Source organism: Delphinapterus leucas, chromosome 10 (genome assembly GCF_059928025.1).
Source record: "Delphinapterus leucas isolate spDelLeu-1000000601 "Yukka" chromosome 10, BTC_Dleu_Yukka2, whole genome shotgun sequence".
Classification (NCBI taxonomy): domain Eukaryota; kingdom Metazoa; phylum Chordata; class Mammalia; order Artiodactyla; family Monodontidae; genus Delphinapterus; species Delphinapterus leucas.
The window spans coordinates 20,561,836-20,580,872 of NC_143138.1; the positions used below are offsets into that span (position 1 = coordinate 20,561,836).

At 39.1% G+C, this 19,037-nt stretch overlaps 3 protein-coding genes and 1 pseudogene across 3 annotated transcripts; 2 read left to right on the forward strand and 2 right to left on the reverse strand.

Annotated features, from left to right (window-relative positions):
- Positions 1 to 218: 218 nt before the first annotated feature.
- On the reverse strand, positions 219 to 2,397 carry H2AC1 (H2A clustered histone 1). Its single transcript, XM_089918178.1, is given in 3 exon segments — positions 219 to 1,846; positions 1,848 to 2,197; positions 2,356 to 2,397. Coding segments are annotated over 3 exon segments (471 nt in total). The 3' UTR covers positions 219 to 1,767.
- Positions 2,398 to 2,437: 40 nt separating this feature from the next.
- LOC111168549 (histone H2B type 1-A) lies at positions 2,438 to 2,850 on the forward strand. Its single transcript, XM_022562301.3, has one exon. It carries the CDS (start codon positions 2,467 to 2,469, stop codon positions 2,848 to 2,850), a length of 384 nt encoding a protein of 127 aa, XP_022418009.1. The 5' UTR covers positions 2,438 to 2,466.
- A 7,725-nt stretch (positions 2,851 to 10,575) lies between these two features.
- On the reverse strand, positions 10,576 to 12,414 carry LOC111168460 (histone H2B type 1-A-like). The gene has a single exon (XM_089918439.1). It carries the CDS (start codon positions 12,342 to 12,344, stop codon positions 11,961 to 11,963), a length of 384 nt encoding a protein of 127 aa, XP_089774565.1. The 5' UTR covers positions 12,345 to 12,414; the 3' UTR covers positions 10,576 to 11,960.
- On the forward strand, positions 12,410 to 13,025 carry LOC111168459 (histone H2A type 1-A-like; annotated as a pseudogene).
- Positions 13,026 to 19,037: the final 6,012 nt, after the last annotated feature.

Sequence of the window (19,037 nt, forward strand, 5' to 3'; positions counted from 1 at the left end):
TAAAAGTTGTAAAGGTAGTTCCCATATACCTCACCATTTCCTCTGTTGTCAACATTTATGCATTTGTCACAACCTAGGAAATAACACTGGTACTTTACTGTGAATTAAACTCTAAACTTTGGGTTTCATTAGATTTTACCTAATGCTCTTTGTTCCAGGATCCAATCCAAAACACAGTTGACTCTTGAACAACTCGGGGTTTGAACTGTGCGCGTATACTTATACGCAGATACTTTTCAATAGTAAATACTACAGTGCTATACAGTCTGTGGTTGAATATGTGGATGTGGAAGAACCTTGAATATGGAATCCGACTATAAGGTATATGCTGATTAAACCCGTGTCATGTTGTACATGACATTTACTTGTAATGTCTCCTTAACTGCTCTGGGCTGACAGTTTCTCAGAATTTCCTTGTTTTCGATGAACTTGATAATTTTGAGGACTCATATTCTTTAGAATGTTCCTAACTTGTATTTGTCTGACGTTTTTCTCATGTTTAGACTGAGATTATGTGTTGCTGGGAGGAAGACCAGAGAAGTGAATTGCCCTTCTCAACACATCATATTAATGGCACATGCAAACCACGTGGTTTATCACTGATGATCTTAACACTGATCATTTGCGGTAGTGTTTGCCAGTTTTCTCTACTGTAAAGTCACTCCTGTTTTCCCCTGCCTTTCCATACTCCACTTTGTTAAGTCTGGGGAGTTAAGTTCCAGCTGCTTGATGGGGGAACATCTATATAAATGATTTGAAATTCTTCTGTTTAGGAGATTTTTCACATATCCCTCATTTAGTCAATCACTTACATCAGCATTCTCAGATTTTAAATTTTCACATTTTAGTTTTTAATGCCATGTTCTAAACATAATCTAATTTTGTTCAATATATCTGTACAATTTCCTTTCAGTTTTCAAAATTTTCCCGTCCTTCTGTGTCCTTCTTAATCACATGCCTTATCTATGTACATTAATTCAAAACATGGTTGGCTTCTTCGTAACTTGATTGCTCCTCAACATATTATGTAGTTTACTTTCATCTTTTAATTTCTTACAGAACTCTATACTTCGTACCTGCTTCTGTATGTCTTATGTGTTTAGCTCTCACGTGTCTAACAATGACTTTAAAAGAATAACCAGCGACACTTTCTCCTTGAGATAAGGCAAACTGCTGAATTTTCTGTAACTTTATGACAGCCTACCTGTTCATTTGCTTTCCAATTTTTCTTGGTGTTTATAATACAGATCAAATGAAACCATTTGAAAGACCTGACAAAAACTCCCTAATAATTCCAATTATGGTATACCATGTCACATTCCTACCTCTAGTGAGACACTAGTATCCCTCCCCCACATGTGCCATTTAGGTTTTTGATGGACATTACATGTTAAGAAACATTTTCTAAGCACGTGTTAAACCACAGGCATCGCGAATACTTATCAAAATGAGCCTTAAAAAGGGTATTGGAATGCTGAAGCTTTGCTCTTTTTCTCTCACCCGATAGGCATCTTGAAGGGCCATGAACTTGACCTTCAGTAATAAAAAAAGCTGCAAAGAACCTCACGTGCTAGAATCAACATGATAAAGTTACGGCTAACAGATCTTTTCGGCGGCCTACTCTTGGAATACGTCACAATCACAGACCCACACAGCCCAGGCACAGCCCTCAATGATAATTTAAGTGGCTCTGAAAAGAGCCTTTGGTATCTTCCTTCACCAGACATTTAGATTGCTCAATGGTAACCTCCACTTGGATTACTCGCCCTACACTTTGTGATGATGGCTCTCGGTCTTCCTGGGCAGCAGCACGGCGTAGATGTTCGTCAAGACGCCACCCTGAGTGAGTCACACCACCCAGCAAATTGTTGAGTTCCTCATCATTACGGACTGCTAGCTGCAAGTGGCACGGGATAATGCGCGTCTTCTTGTTGTCACGGCACACATTGCCCGCCAACTCCAAGATCTGAGCCGTTATGGACTCCAACACCGCTGCCAAATACACAGGCAAACCAGCCGCAAGGCGCTCGGCATAATTACCCTTGCGGAGCAGACGACAGATCCGACCAACCGGAAACTACAAGCCTGCTCTGGATGAGCGAGATTTACCTTTACCGTGGGCTTTACCACCTTGTTTACCACGCCCCCACACACCTCTAACAAGAAACCGCGACGCCAATACGATGATCTGTAACACCTACGACTGGGCACATTTATAGTCTGACGGTAGGGTGTGCTTTGCTTTCTGATTGGCTGATGGCCATCTATCCAATCAGAAATGCTCACGGTAATCACCTCATTTACATAACGAGAGTCCCAGATATCCAATCAGATACTGGCTCCTCCACACGTCACTTGAGCGCTGCCCCTATAAATACCACCCTTTCCGCCCAGCATCCGTCTTCGTTTTCTTGGCGTTGGTGGGAGCAGTTACAACTGTTAACGGTGTAGCGCTTAACACTAGCTATGCCAGAACAGGCTTCAAGAAGTATTGCTGTTTCTAAGAAAGGATTTAAGAAAGCCATAACAAAGACTCAAAAGAAAGAAGAAAGAAAGCACAAGAGATGTAGGAAAGAGAGTTATTCGATTTATATCTACAAAGTGTTGAAGCAAGTACACCCGGACACCGGTATCTCATCGAAAGCCATGAGTATCATGAATTCCTTCGTCGCTGATGTTTTCGAGCGTATTGCAAACGAGGCTTCCCGCTTGGCTCACTACAATAAGCGATCGACTATTACGTCCAGGGAGATTCAGACGGCCGTGCGCCTGTTGCTGCCAGGAGAGCTGGCTAAGCACGCTGTGTCCGAGGGCACGAAGGCTGTAGCGAAGTACACTACCTCCCTGTAAAGTTGCAAAGTGTAAGCAGGCTCCAGTTACAATCCATAAGGCTCTTTTCAGAGCCAGTCACGTTTCTGAAAGAGCTGTGGACTCAACGTAAGTAGGATGCTTACGTTAATAAACTTTTACTACTCAGCTGTTGTTTGTAATTTAGTGACTGACTTTCTGCTGTATAGAAGCCCCCATGAGGCTCCAACGGTCTTCAGAAATCAACTGCAGCAAAACAAATTTTTCAGAATGCTTTTTTACAGGAAAGTTTATGGTTAATACACATAGAAAGTGTTCTTAGAGTGAAGGAGCTGTAAAGTATAAAAGACGCATTTGTCTCTATAAATGAAAATTCTATAAAAGGCCTGAAAGTGTGGAGAGATTTTGTAAAGTACATTATCCTGTTTTTTTTCCTACTTCTGTATCTGAAAAGTTTGGATTCTGTAGGCCAGCGAAGTTGTTTGAAAGCTCGAGTGGTTTGAGGTCCTCCACTTGGGGTCTTTTTGCCCTGGTGACCTACGTTGTCCAGGGCATGTTGACCTGGGATGGCGGAATATTGCTCTCTGTCTCACCGGAAGCCAGCAATCTGGCTAACCACAATTGACTAGAAAACAGTAACTCAAACTCCTTTTTTGGTTTTTTCTATAAATAACGGTGTGATCATTTGTGGGTGTTTTGTATGATGAATCATTTAAATAGGTGTTGGTGTCCTGTATTACTGAACTACCTGGACTCCACTCAGCAGACAAGCATTAAACATCAGTGGTAACAATCATGGATCAGAGCCCAGGCTCCAAGGCCCTGCAGTCTCACTGCTCTTCTCCCGACCCTGGCATTACATCCTCATGCTGGTCACAGTTCCAAGTGTTCACACAGGTCAAAGTAGTGGTAGGAAGGCAGTCTTATCTCCCTGGGTTTCCAATTGAGAGCAAATGAGGAGGACTTCCTCTCAAGTCCCTTCTCTAGAATTGAGCCTAGTCCCAGATGCTGCTTGAGTCATTCATCTGAAGGGAAATTGGGACAATGTGATTGATGTGGACCAGTTTACTTAATATGTGTGGCATATTTATTACGTTTAGCTCTAGGTATTTTGTTTTCATTTCCATAAATAGTGTATTTCCCAATTCATATCTTCCAGCATCTTGTTTTATATGAAAGTACTGATTTTTGTGCATTTTTATATCTTATTATATCTTACTGAATTGACTAATTTTTGCATTGGCTTTCTGATATAATTCTGTTGGGTTTTACATGTTTGCAATGATGTCTGAAAATAGTAAACATTTCACTGCTTCCTTTCAATTTAGTTAGTTCACTTCTAATTCCTTTCACCTGATTTCAGTGCCTCATACCTTCATATCAATGTTAAATAGGGTGGCTATTCTTGTTTTATCCTTCACTTTGCTGAAGATCTACACTATTCCTCGTTAGATATATCATACAATGACGAAGAATTCTATGTCTGCTTTATTGAGAATTGTTAAGAATGCATGTTGAAATTTATAAAATGCCTTTTGAGCATCTCTGAAGAATGAGCGTAGGCCTTCCCTCTTTATGTATATTATGATGAGTTATTTAAATAAACTTCTTAATAGTCACCTTTGCATTTTTTTATATAACCCCCTGCTTGGGCATCATATGTTACTCATTTAATGTTCTGTTGAACTCTGGTTGCCAGTGGATCATTCAATTTATACTTCAATATTATAAATTAAATTGATCTCTTTTCCCTTTTTTGTGTGTGCAGTGATGTTCAGGTTCTGGTACAAATTTTTATTCAATTCATAAAAATAATATGGAGGATAGATGTCCTTTTAATACTCTGGAAGTGTTTGAACAGCATTGGAATTCCCTTTTCTTTAAAACTTTGGTAAACTTCCTTTTTAAAACAATTTGTACTTGGTGCCCTTTTTCAGATGACAGTTCTTTGACAATTATCTTTATTTTTCTTTAATGAATTTTTTCTATTTAGAGTTGCTAATAATTTGTAATAAGTTTTGGTAAATTAGATTTTTCAATACAATTTTTTAAAGATATTCTCTTAGAGATCAGCAAATTGGTCTCTAATGATTTTAACCTCCGCTGTCTTTGTAACTACAGCTCCTTTATTATTCTAAATTTTGTACTTGTGTCTTCTGATTTTTCACAAACCACAATGGTTATTGGTTAATCTTTTATTTTTTAAGTGCGTTTATTTATTTGCTATTTCTTTACTCTTGCATTTAGTTTTACTGTTTTCTTTTTCCTAATTATTTTTTCCCATTTTTCATTATTTAGCCTTTCTGCTTCCACTAGTTCACTTTATTTTTGTTTTTCCTAGCTTCTTTAGTGGGATGCTAACTTTATAGCGACAGTCTTTACATTGCACAGTTTTGATATAAATGAATTTCAGTTACCACAGTTTAGTTAAATAACACCACTTGCCCAAAAACACAGTTCAAAGGTCATTGCATGGTGAGTCATTGCATAAACTACAAAATTCACTGCTTCCTCTTTTAGTTCACAAGTCACTGCACAAATAACACATACACACTGTGATCAGTGACCTAATCGTGTCACTTATTTTAAAATTCATTGGCCAAAATTTGTTGGCATGGTTACTGCACATGTTATTCAGTTTATTCAAAAAGAGAAAGCATGTAGTTTAGTTGCCTCCTTGTCTTCCAGTGATAAACTCACATGAAAAAAATCAATAGTCAAGAGGGATTTGGCCAAGAAGATGAAAGTACAGCAAGACAAGAAAAAGTAATAACCCTGGAAGCAGAATTTGAATCGAAGGTAAATAGAGTTATTGAAGTAACAGTTGACTGGGGAAATGTTGACACTGTTGCCATGAAGAGACTAGCTATGCAAACCAGAGGAACTTAGTAAAGGCCAACTGATATAAATGTAGAAAATGGTTGTGATGAAAAGGAAGAAGTTCCAAAGAAAGTGACACTGGCAAAATACTTCATATTAAACGAATTCTCAGAGATATTTCATGGCATTAAAAATGCAAAGGATGAAATATTGGAAGCTAATCCAAACTTAGAAAGAAACATGACAATTCCCCAAAGCATAGGAAGGACACTCACTCTGTATCATAAGTTGCATGATAAGAAAAAAAATCAAGCACCATTCAACTATTTTTGGTAAGCTTTTAAAAAAGAAATGACACTAATTCTCACTGTTTTAATATTTAAAATTACAATGTCCTTAATATTAGTTTTTCACTTCCCTTTATATTTATGATAGATGGTGAGTTTTTAACGTTTTGATAAAAAATTTTAAAGATCATGGAACAATCATGACTTTTCCCATTGATTATTAAGACTGCTTTGCATAGTCACTTTTAAGATTTCACACTACCTGAAGGACTGCCTGCATTTACACTTCCTAATTTATTAATGTAAGCAGCATTTAAATCTATCATTTTTCCTTTGGGCCATGCTTCACTTTATTCCCACAAGTTCTGTATATATTCTGAATTTTCATTAATGTGAGAGAGGTGCTAGGAAAAGCAGATTCCTTCACTTCCTATTAGGAACCTGGAAATCACTGTTATCGACCAGCAAAGCAGCTGGTCAAATTCTCCTTCCATCAGAGATGCAGACCAAATGCAGACCAAGGACCCAGCTTTACGGAACTTGGAGGGACAAACACAGGAAGTTGGGATGGGTTTGCAACCTTCAAAGACTTTAATAATGTCAAAGAAATAAGAGTAAAGCTTTAGTCCAAGACAATTCATGAAAGCAGTGAAAACGCAGGCTTTTTTGTTTTTAGGTTAAAGTGCTTAAGAAAGGTGCTGTTTGTCCACCCACATCTCAATCCCTGAGTCATAAAGGACTGGCAAGACAGAATTTTCTGAGAAAAGGGCCACAGCAAAGTTAGGACTCTGCTTTAAATATGATAAGGTTTGGTTTGGGAACTGGGGAAAGTAGATCCTTTAGGTGCTACCCTCCCTAAGCTACATCTGGCTGTTAACTTCACCCTAAAATCACTGCAATGGTTACACCTTGAGATTTACCATGGAAGCAGGGGAGATATTTGCTGTCTTTCCCTGGTTCTAGGCTGTGGTTTTGTTGTGCCACAGAACAGAGAACATAATGGATGCCAGTAAGATGAGGGCTGGAAAAAGGGCAGAGCAACTAGGCTTGTTTAGAAACCCAGATGCTGTAATTACCCAAAAGCCACCACAGTGCCTCTGAATTCAGAAAAGAAGAGGGCTTGTGTAGCCCTCAAAAAAGAGACTTTCTATTCTCATCTCAGATGGGTCCCTGAGGTCTACAGGGCAAGGGAAACCCTCCCAAGGAGCAGGGCCAGAGGAAGCTAGATCACACCAAGCCCTTACTGCATCGTTCCGGCAGGTGGACATTGCTAGCTCTTCAGTGCAGGGCTGGTCATAGACAAGTGGCTGCATTTTGTTATTTTTCCTTATTTTGTTTTCCGAAAAGGTTTTAAAAAATTGTTTCCCTTTTCTTCACTCTTCAAACATTCACTGAGAGAGAGAGAGAGAGAGAAAGAGAGTGTGTGTGTTTGTGTGTGTAAGAGAGGAGGTCCTTACTCTCACTGTTCCCTTTCTAGTTTAGTGAGGCAGATATAAACACACAAGGTCATTTTAGCTGATTATGAATGAGAGAGATAATAAGGTGTCTAAGGAAAGCTTTGTATTGTCTGTAATTTACTCTAAAATACTTCTATCCAGATAGTGTGATGTAAATTTTGTGTGAGTCAATGTTAAGGTAAACCTTAGGATCTGTGAAATGTAGTAGGTTGAGTGTGCTGAAAAAGGACATGTCCAAGTCTTAACCCCTGGCACCTATGAATGTGACCCTTGTTTGGAAATAGGGTGTAGTTAAGAATCTTGAAATGAGATCATCCTGGATTTAGGGTATACTTATAAGAGAAGGGAGAGGGGCATCAGAGATGCAAAGTAGAGGACCATATGAAAACTGAGGCAGGCAGAGGTTGGAGTGATGCAGCTGCAAGCCAAGGAACACCGAAGATTGCCAGCTGCCGCCAGAAGCCAGGTAAGGCATAGAATAGATTCTCCCTCAGCGTCTCCACAAGGAATCAACCCTACTGACACTGTGATTTTGGACTTCTTGGCCTCCAAAACAGTGCAAGAATATATTTCTGTTTTACGCCAACCAGTTTTTGGTAACTTGTTGCAGCAGCCCTAGGAAACTAATAAATGGACTTTTCTAATGAGGAATTCACTCTCCAGAAGAGGTTAGTCATCATTTGACCCACTATAAGTTCTTTTCACCCCCTACAAGTTCTTTTCACCCACTACAAGTTCTTTAGCTCTTCATCTCCAATCACACTAGAGGGCTGATGGTTAGCAGAAGTAATGTGAGAAATTGTTTCAGTGATAAAAACAATAATAATCAAGATGTGTGTTTCCAGCAGACACACATGCATGAATTGAGTGGGATACCCTAGTAACCCCAGTATCCTGTGGCTGTAGAACTGGCATCCTTGATGAAGCAATCAGTCTAACAGCCAAGGAAGATTCAGTTATCTGCTCCCAACTGGATTATTAGTGGAATTCTGCCATCTGATTTTTATATCATCTGTCTCTAGTCTACTTTATATGTAAGGTATTTGCTGGAATCCTTAAACAGGGGTTCTTAGCTTTTATTGTATTATGGATTTCTTTGAAAGTCTAGTTGATCCTATATACATCTTCCTAAAATAAATTTCTAAGTACATAAAGTAAAATATGAATTTTAATAATAAAACAATGCCAGGTTGGAACAGGTTTAAAAATATTGTTTGATACAGTAATATTTGTGCTTCTTTGTGCTTCAAATAGCAAGATCAAAATTATAATATTCTGAGGTTGGGATGAGCATAAACAATATTTTGATATATCTGGTTAAATGCTAGGACTATAACTATGGTTTTCATTGGCAATAAAGTCACAGGTATAGCTAATGTGACTGGTCTATTCGCTATATTCAAAACTGAAAGAAATACTAACTTTCAGTTAATGGTTAGTGACTATTTTTCTTATCTAAGATTACTTTGTCAGTTGTATGGAGAGTGGATTTTAGAAAGAAAACATTAGGAGCAGTGAGTCTAGTTAGAGACAGTAACCCAGGCGAGAGACGATGGGGGCTTGGACAAAAATGTTGGCAGTGGAGATGACAAAAGAAGTCAGATAATAATAAAATATTTAGGAAATAAAATCTCCATATGTTGTCAAAAGATTGAAATGGAGGTTGAACAGAGGCACTATCAAGGAAAAAATACATTTCTGGCTTGGAAAACCATGTGATTGGGGTGGCCCCATGGATATAGGGAACATTGGAATTTGAAAACAGGTCTGTCAGGATACACTGGAAACCCTTGTGGAGAGAAATTTTTAGAGATGGATGAGCACCATCAGGGTGGTAATATTAAGTAAGCAGTTACTGGTCTGCAGTTCATGGAGAGCCCTGGACTGCAGATATAGTTCGTGAATCATCTGCTGTAGGTATTTACAGCAAGGGTATGACTTAGGTTGCCTAGAGAAAGAGTTTAGTGCTACAGTGTCCAATATGGTGGCCACTAGCCAGATGTGGTTACTGAGCACTTGAAATGTTGCATGAGATATGCTGTAAGTATAAAATACACGTTGAACTTCAAAGTCCTAATTTTTAAAAATGTAAATCATTATAACTTAACCCTTATTACACATTGACATTTTAGATAAACTGGACTAAACAAAATATTTGATTAAAATTCATTTCACTTTTTTTTTATGCTATGTGGGTACTGGAACGTTTAACGTGACATATATGATCAGTATTTGTGGCTTGCATTATATTTCTACCAGACATTTGTGAAATTAAAAACTTCTGCTAGGATACTGTAAAAATAGACCACAGACCAGGAGAAAATATTTTCAAATCATTTATGTGAAACGGGACTTGTGTCCAAGAAAATAGAAAAAAGAATGCTTGTAACTAAACAATAAGAAAATAACCCAATTAAAGAATAGGCAAAAGAACTGGATAGACACTTCACCAAAAAAATTTACAGATGGGGGTTTCCCTGGTGGCGCAGTGGTTGGGAGTCCGCCTGCTGATGCGGGGGACACGGGTTCGTGCCCCGGTCCGGGAAGATCCCACATGCCGCAGAGCGGCTGAGCCCGTGAGCCATGGCCGCTGGGCCTGCGCGTCCGGAGCCTGTGCTCCGCAACGGGAGAGGCCGCAACAGTGAGAGGCCTGCGTACCGCAAAAAAAAAAAAAAAAAAATTTACAGATGGTAAATTAGCATACCAAAAGATCCTCAATATCATTTATTAGGAAAAATGCAAATTAAAACGATGAGATATTAAACATCGATTAGAATGGATAACATCCAAAATATTGTACATTACCAAATGCTGAGGAGGATATGGAGCAACGGGAACACTCATTCATTGTTGGTAGGAATGCAGAATGGCACAGCCGCTTTCGAAGACAGTCTGACAGTTTCTTATAAAGCTAAACATACTGTTGAGCCTACCATCCAGCAGCTGTGCTCCTGGTAATACTTACCCAACTGATTTGAAAACTTATGTCCACACAAAAACTTGCATGTGAATAGTTATATAACAACTACAGCTAAAAAGTGGAAGCAACTAAGATCCCTTCATTAGATGAATGGATAGACAAACTGTGGTTTATGCATACAATGGAATACTAGTCAACCATTAAAAGGAACAAGCTCTTAATTCACATAACAAAATGGGTGAATCTAAACACATACTGCTAAGGCAAAAGCCAGCATGGAAAAACTGCTTGCTTTTCAACTCAAGAGTTGACAAGGATTTGGGAGCTATACAGACATCTGCTGTTTCACAAGATCTTATGGGGGCAGCTGGGACCCCTGCTTGGAGATGATGCCTCCCCTCCCAGACAATGTGGCACAGATGCCCCATCTGTTAACTCCTTGGATGATTCCCAGTTAAGATATTCAGAGGTTCGTGTAGGGTCTGTTTCTGTGCACAAATGTAGGGCACTTTTTTTTTTTCCTGTGGAGTTTTAGTACACATATTCTACCAAATGATACTAAAGTATTTTTTAACTGTAAGGTAGACACACATGAGCACGAAATCTTGTTATTAAAAGGGAAGAATGAAAAATATAAATTAACGAATTGAGTCCAGCTAAACTACTGGTTTGTGGGAAGTAGTAATTTGATCTTTTTTAATGTTAATTTCAGTGTCATTTGTCACTTTTTAATGCTTGTCTGCTAAGAGTCCAGACGATCGTGACAGAGTAGATCTTCCACCCAAAGTCCCTTGACTTGATAAACACCCTATGACCCAATTTGGAACATGTTAGTATTGGAGTCCAGTAATATAGGACACAAACACCAATTTAATGATCCTCTCATAAAACAAAATGCAAGTGATCCTATTATAACTTGGAAGAAAAGTAACGCCCCCCAAAAATTCAGTCAGTGTTACTTGTTTGCCAGTCGGTTGTGGTTAGCCAGATTGTGTGACTCCAATATGGATTACTTGATATGGCAAGACCTCCACACCCCAATATCAAGCTGTTTTTAACAAACAGCCTAGTTTAGACACCCCAATAATGTACAGGTGATATCACCAGACCAAGGAACTATTGGGCTCGAAATCTCAGCAGATGTAGGGCACCTAACCTGATCTATAGAAAGGATTTTCACACACTACAGAAAATGTAGACCGGAAGCAAAACAGCCTTAACACTCCCATGCTGAACTTGCCTATGTTCTTTGTCTTTCCACAGCTTCAGTTCCCTTTCAGTCTCTCGATAGAAAGTACTTAAAACAGGACATAACCCAGAGAAGAGCAAGCCACGTTTCTCATGGCACTCGACCCACCCTCTCTTAAGACTGACTTAAAGGAGCTCTGTTCAAGAGAGCTCTATTCTTTGATATGCTTAAGAGATCCGGGATTTCACCTGAAATCATTCTGGTTAATAGTCACGTGAGACGGACGAGTTATCTACGTATTTCTTAACCACACTAAAGGCAGCAAAGTGAATCTGACAGTTACTAGCATAACAGCTATCGCTCACTCTTAAGAGTAAGCCTGCCCACACACACCGAGCAGCCAAGTAAAAAGCCTACAACTCTCTAGAAAGTTAAGTGGCTCTTAAAAGAGCCTTTGGGTTACAAAAGTCTGGATTTCTTTACTTGGAACTACTGTATTTACTGACAGCCTTGGTGCCCTCGGACACTGCGTGCTTAGCCAACTCCCCAGGAAGCAGCAAGCGCACTGCTGTCTGGATCTCCCTGGATGTGACGGTCGAACACTTGTTGTAACGCACCAGGCGGGACGCCTCCGCTGCAATGCGCTCAAACATATCAGTAACAAGTGAATTCATAATACTCATAGCCTTCGAAGAAATACCAGTATCCGGATGAACTTGTTTCAGTACTTTATAGATATAAACTGAATAGCTCTCTTTGCGATATCTCTTGCGCTTTTTCTCCTCCTTTTTCTGAGTTTTAGTCACGGCTTTCTTATAGCCTTTCATGGAACTAGCACTGCTCTTAGAACCCTGCTCCGGCATCGTTAACCTACAACTCTAAGACAGAAAACCAGTGGCAGTTGCTCTGTTGAAGCGTGATATTTATATGCGCGGAGCTCAGATGACGTATTGGGCAGCTCATATCTGATTGGATAATGGATAGTGACGTGTATGTAAATGAGGTGATTCCAGTATGGTTCTCTGATTGGATATAAGGGTATCAGCCAATCAAATAGTAAATCACAACCCACCGTGAGACTATAAATAGACCCCGTACCTGCCCTAACGGTATTTGTTTCCATTATAACAGATTAGTATTCTTATAGTAATGTCTGGACGTGGCAAGCAGGGTGGCAAGCACGCAGTAAGGCCAAATCTCGTTCGTACAGAGCCGGCCTGCAGTTCCCTGTGGGCCGAGTCCACCACCTTCTCCGCAAGGGCAATTACGTCGAGCGGATTGGGGCCGGCACACTGGTTTACCTGGCAGCGGTGCTGGAGTACAGGACGGCCGAGGTCCTGGAGCTGGCGGGCAATGCGACCCATGACAACGAGGAGATGCGCGTCATCCCGCGTCATCTGCAATTGGCCATCCATAATGACGAAGAGCTCAACAAGCTGCTGGGCGGTGTGACCATCGCTCACGGTGGTGTCCTACCCAGCATCCAGGCAGTGCTGCTGCCCAGAAAGACCGAGAGCCACCGCCATAAGGTTCAGTGCAAGTAACACTTCACAAGTTGCAAAGCCAAGTGAGTAACCTGAATGTCTAAAGGAGAAAAGCCCCAAACTGAAACCAAAGCCACTCACAATTACTGAGAAACAGCTTAGGTTTAGAAAGAGACTACAGACCAGTGATTGGCACCAAAAAAGAACTCACCACAACTAACGCTAACAGAATTCTGGACTCTGGAAATTAGCTCCGGTGACACCCCTGAAACAGTTTAACTTCATAAAAATTTTTACAACAAAACTCGTGAACCTGGGTGTAAATTTTTTACATTTCAGAGTAGATAGAGCAAACATCCTAGCGGGCTCCTGGCGGGATGGGGGTGGGGTTGGAGGAGATGCCATTCTCCTTGGGGAAAGAAGCAAATTTAGGATTGTTCTGACAATGAACACAATTCCCAAGAAAGAATTAAGACGCATGATCTTTAGGGAGGATAAAGTTAGACTAAATGAGTGGATTAAAAGCAAAGAAAGACCTGTGAAGTTGCAGCTTTTGGCTTAACTCATGTTTGGAGAGCATGTCAACAGAATGTCAGCCAAGCAGCTAGCAAGTCAGTATGCATCACGGCTTCTTGTTCTCTCAAGTGCTTTCTAGCAAGGGATTTCCAAGAGTTCTAGGATGGTTCTATATCCTGAAATCGCTAAGCATGACATGTTAAGCCAAAAGATAAAAGACATACTTGACAGCTAATTACATGAAAAACAGCAAACAGGTTGATAGTGTGTAGGATAAATCCCAAACAAGACATACCATTTTAATGGTAAAATACTATCAATATTAGAGTGGGTAAGTAATGCGACAAGGCAGCTTTCTACCACCAATTATTCAGGAATAGTAGGCACTGAATTCAACAGATTTAACCACTGAAAATGAAGCAAAATATTTTGTTGATCTTTTAGCACTGCCTATGAGTAAACACCCACAGAGACAACTGACAAATAAGAAAGCAGCCAAATACAAAATTTTTGTACGAAAATGAAAGCATCAAAATTTTCCAAACAAAACAAAAATCTACATGTTTATAATTTAAAAATTCCTTAAACAGTTGCCAAGTTAAAATTTGAACACTACTCTTGTCTATAAACGTATACCCAAACCTATATATAGAATCGAAGTGTTCTAAAATTACGAAAACATAGTTTAAAAAAAAATTTAAAAATACTGATGAAATGTAAGAGTTTCTGGAAAAATATAAATTGCTTAAATTGAACCTAGAAAGCAGTGAGGACTAAGATAAATGGGAAAAAAAGTCGATGAGCTACCATCCTCTTAGATATTTAAGGAAAAGAGAAATCTATGGCTAAGGAAGTGGCTCCAGATTATGAAAAAATATGTATTTTTGAAGAAATATAAAATTTAATGAAAAAAGCATGCTACTAAGTGCAGTGCAATATGTTTTAAATAACCCATAAATCTCCATTAAATGTGAACCAACTTTGGCAGCCCATTAAAAAATTACCAAACAATGACAAATGGGGATCTAAGAATGTGAGGTTGTTTCAATGTTGAGTGAAAGCAAACAATTCACTTTATAAAGCCAAAGGGAAAGATAGTCTTGTTAAACTCAGAAGATGCTTAACATTTGCTAGTATGTTTAGTTGGATAGTTTTTGTTTCTTAGTGCAATAATAGTAGTTACTGTTAGCAGATTTTTTATCTTTTTTTTTTTTTTTTTGCGGTACACGGGCCTCTCACTGTTGTGGCCTCTCCCGTTGCGGAGCACAGGCTCCGGATGCGCAGGCTCAGCGGCCATGGCTCACGGGCCCAGCCGCTCCGCGGCATGTGGGATCCTCCCGGACCGGGGCACGAACCCGTGTCCACTGTATGGGCAGGCGGACCCTCAACCACTGCGCCACCAGGGAAGCCCTTTATCATATTTTAATACTATTCTGGACTATGTTAGACAAATAATTTAGAAATATTAAAAGGATTCTGCTGTAACAAAAGGGAGATAAAAGTAGGTGCAAGTAACACCTGCAGGGTAATGCTTCACAATTAACTGGGAAATAATTATATTGGAAATCAACAGTTCTCTTCAGAGCCATCTTTCAGAAAAGGAGCTGTGACAAAGTTTCAAAAATAATAACATTTCAATGAGTCATTTATATTCAATGTAATATTAATTATGGCTACTTCAAAATGCTGGTGTTGAAATTAGAACAGTCTTTAACACCATACACAAAAATAAACTCAAAATGGATTAAAGGCCTTAAATGTAGGACCGGATACTAAAAAACTTAGAGGAAAACATAGGCAGAACACTGTTTGACATAAATCGCAGCAGTATCTTTTTTGATCCATCTCCTAGAGTAATGGAAATAAAAACATAAATAAATGGGACCCAATTAAACTCAAAAGCTTTTGCACAGCAAAGGAAACCATAAACAAAACGAAGAAACAACCCACAGAATGGGAGAAAATATTTGCAAACAATACGACCGACAAGGGATTAATCTCCATAATTTACAAACAGCTCACGCTGCTCAATATCAAAAAACCAAACAACCCAAGCAAAAAATGGGCAGAAGACCTAAATAGACATTTCTCCAAAGAAGACATACAGATGGCCAAGAGGTACATGAAAATATGCTCAACATCGCTAATTACTAGAGAAATACAAATCAAAACTACAATGAGATATCACCTTACATCAGTCAGAATGGCCATCATCAGAAAGTCTAGAAATAATCAGTGCTGGAGAGGGTGTGGAGAAAAGGTTGGTTTACATTCCCACCAACAGTACATTCTACACTGTTGGTGAGAATGTAAATTGATACAACCACTAAGGAGAACAGTATGGAGGTCCCTTAAAAAACTAAAAATAGAGCTAGCGTATGATCCAGCAATCCCAGTCCTGGGCATATATCTGGAGGAAACCATAATTCAAAAAGATACATGCACCCCAGTGTTCACTGAAGCACTATTTACAATAGCCCAGACATGGAAGCAACCTAAATGTCCATCAACAGATGAATGGATGAAGATGTGGTACATATATACAATGGAATATTAGCCATTAAAAAGATGAAATCATGCCATATGCAGCAACATGGATGGACCTGGAGATTACCATACTAAGTGCAGTAAGTAGGACAGAGAAAGACGAACATCATATGATATCTCTTACATGTGAAATCCAGAAGAAAATGATATAAATGAACTTATTTACAAAACAGAAACAGACTCAGAATTAGAGAATGAAGTTATGGTTACGGGGGACAGGGGAGAGGGGGGAGAGTAGGGGAGAGGGATAGATTGGGAGTTGGAGACTGACATATACACACTGCTATATTTAAAATAGGTAACCAGCAAGGACCAACTGTATGTCACAGGGAACTCTGCTCAATATTCTGTATTAACCTAAATGGGAAAAGAACTTGAAAAAGAATAGATACACGTATAACTCAATCACTATGCTGTACACCGAAAACTAACATAACATTTGTTAATCAACTACACTTCAGAATAGAATAAAAATTAAAAAAGAATTTTTTTAAATGCTGGTGTTAATCTTTTATCCTCAGTTCATGCAAACTGTTATACGAGAAGCCATTTTAATAAGTAAAATAAAATCGTGCTTTTTGGTGATTGATAGCAGTTTTTTATTTATAATTTCAGAAAGCCATACCAAACACTTAGTAAAAGAATTGTAATATTCCACTGGAATCAGACTATGGAAAAATTGGGGAGAAGAAGGGGGGTTAAAGACATACGAAATCAGGAGAAACAAGGATAAATGAGGCTTGATGCTGAAGCCCAGAAGGGGAAATAAGTACGTCTGATTACTATCTAAATGGGTAAATGAGGAGCCCAGGGGTTAAGTGAGCAATTATGCTCTAATGTAGTCTATTACGTAAGACGGGGGAAACTGCCTTGCTGCTGTGAGTAATGAGTTACACAAGCAGCAGCACAGACGGAATTCAAATACACAGATTTATATTCAATGCAGTACACTGAGTTTTTCTTTTTTTTTCCTACAACACATTAAGAAATCCGTTTTACTATATGAGCAAAATCACACTCAGAAATACACATGCATACAAATAAAAGTTTTCATAAACAATATGCCACTGTGGAAGGATTCTGAGATTACTGTTCTTAATTATTCCGTTTTGTTCAACTGTTCTCTTGAGTATCCTCCTTCACAAATGGTTCATGATTTGCTGTTTGGAATGCTGAAATGAGAGGAACGGCTGATCCAAGCAGCTCATGAGGCACACAGGTTTAGCCAAGAAAGAAACTGCACTCTCTGGGCCAAAATATTCATTCAAAGAGTGGGAATGCCACCCAATCTTTCCTGGGATTCTCAGATCTGGAAATTGAAGGGACGCATTTGTATAGGTGCAGGGAAATCTGAAGACTTTAGAAAATTAATCTAGAGCCGTCAGTGGCTAATCTCTTGTTCTTAGAACAAATTAAGAAAATGAAGGCAACATCAGAAAAAAATTCTGTGGCTGCTGAGATTCCACGCTCTAAGGACTCAGTCCCAGTAGCTTTTCTTTCTGTTCTCAGGGTTATTCAGGTTACTTTTAATGTCTCCCCTATCTTTCCTTAATATATTTCAACTACGTGTTTCACTTGCAAGCACATTTGTCTGGCAAATTCAAGGGACAGCTTTCAACTTGGCACAACGAAAACCCTCTCTCCAGCACCACTGTCAATGAAATGTGTTTGGTCATTAATCTGGGTCCTTCATCTCAGTACTTTTCTTAGTACTGAAATGAAAATGGCCTTGTTTTTAATCATGGTGTACCATTGAGAGATAAACACAGAATAAGGGAGAGAGAGGCAGAGGAGAAGGATAAAATTTAGTTAAGGGATGGAATTTTCCTCCTTCTTCTAATGATATAAGGCAATTAAAAGACAAATTTAACACCAAAAAAGGAGTATGGCTGGCCCTTTGAGAGTATTTGTGGATCATCAGAACATTCTGACGGGGTCATCCTTTCTGGGTGGGGATCCATTCCATGGAGTCATCTTTTCAATCCTTACCTCTACTGCCAGAATCCATATGAGGGCAGTGAGATAACGTCAGTCTGTCACTCATGGTTCCTTCTCTTACCCAATGAGTCATCTAAAATCTTGAAATTTTATCAGACCTGGATCACATTTAACTAAGTTTGCCTCCAAGCCCTTTCTACCCAGTAGAAATAAAAGTGACACCCTCTTGTCTTTTCCATCTTGAACTTTACTTTCTTACATGGTCCAACTAAACTCATCAGTGTGTTAATCAGCCAATAGTATATGACCATCATATACTAATGGCACCCAAATAACATGATGCTGGAAATAAGAGCTAAGCTTGCTGCATTCACTGAAATATAATAGTGATATTAGATCACAGTTTTCCCCTTAAAAATATCTGGCAGCAAAATTTAGGTTTTCCCAAATGAATAGTCTCTCCTCTTGTTACCATAAAGAAATATAAAAAATAAATCCTGTGTGATATAAGTCATTTCATTCCTGATACCTTTCTTCTGATTCTCCTTAATCCCAACCTCTCAGGTTCTGTTGGATTCTAGTTGGTATCTGTGTTCATTCTGGGTTATCCAGGATCTCAGATCATCTCAAGGGCCCCAGTAGGGCCTAAATCCAGTAACGAGTATTCTTATAAGAGACAGAAGAGAAGACACACAGAAGAGAAGATTGCACGGAAGATGAAAGCAGAGATTGAAGAGATGCAGCTACAAATCAAGCAACACAAAATTCCTGGAAGCCACCAGAAACTAGAAGGGAAGCATGGGACAAATTATCTCTCAGAGCATCCAGAAAGAACCAATTCTGCCAGCACCTGATTTTGGACTTCGTCCTACCAATATTACATGAGAACAAATTTCTGTTGTTTTAAACTACCCAGTTTGTGAAAATCTGTTACGGTGACCATAAGAAATACACTCTGTTAAGAGGATGAAAAGACAAGATACAGGTTCAAAGAAAATAGTTGCAAAATACATATTTGATAAAGGGCTAGTATCTAGAATATATAAAGAACTTCCAAAATCCAATAGTTAG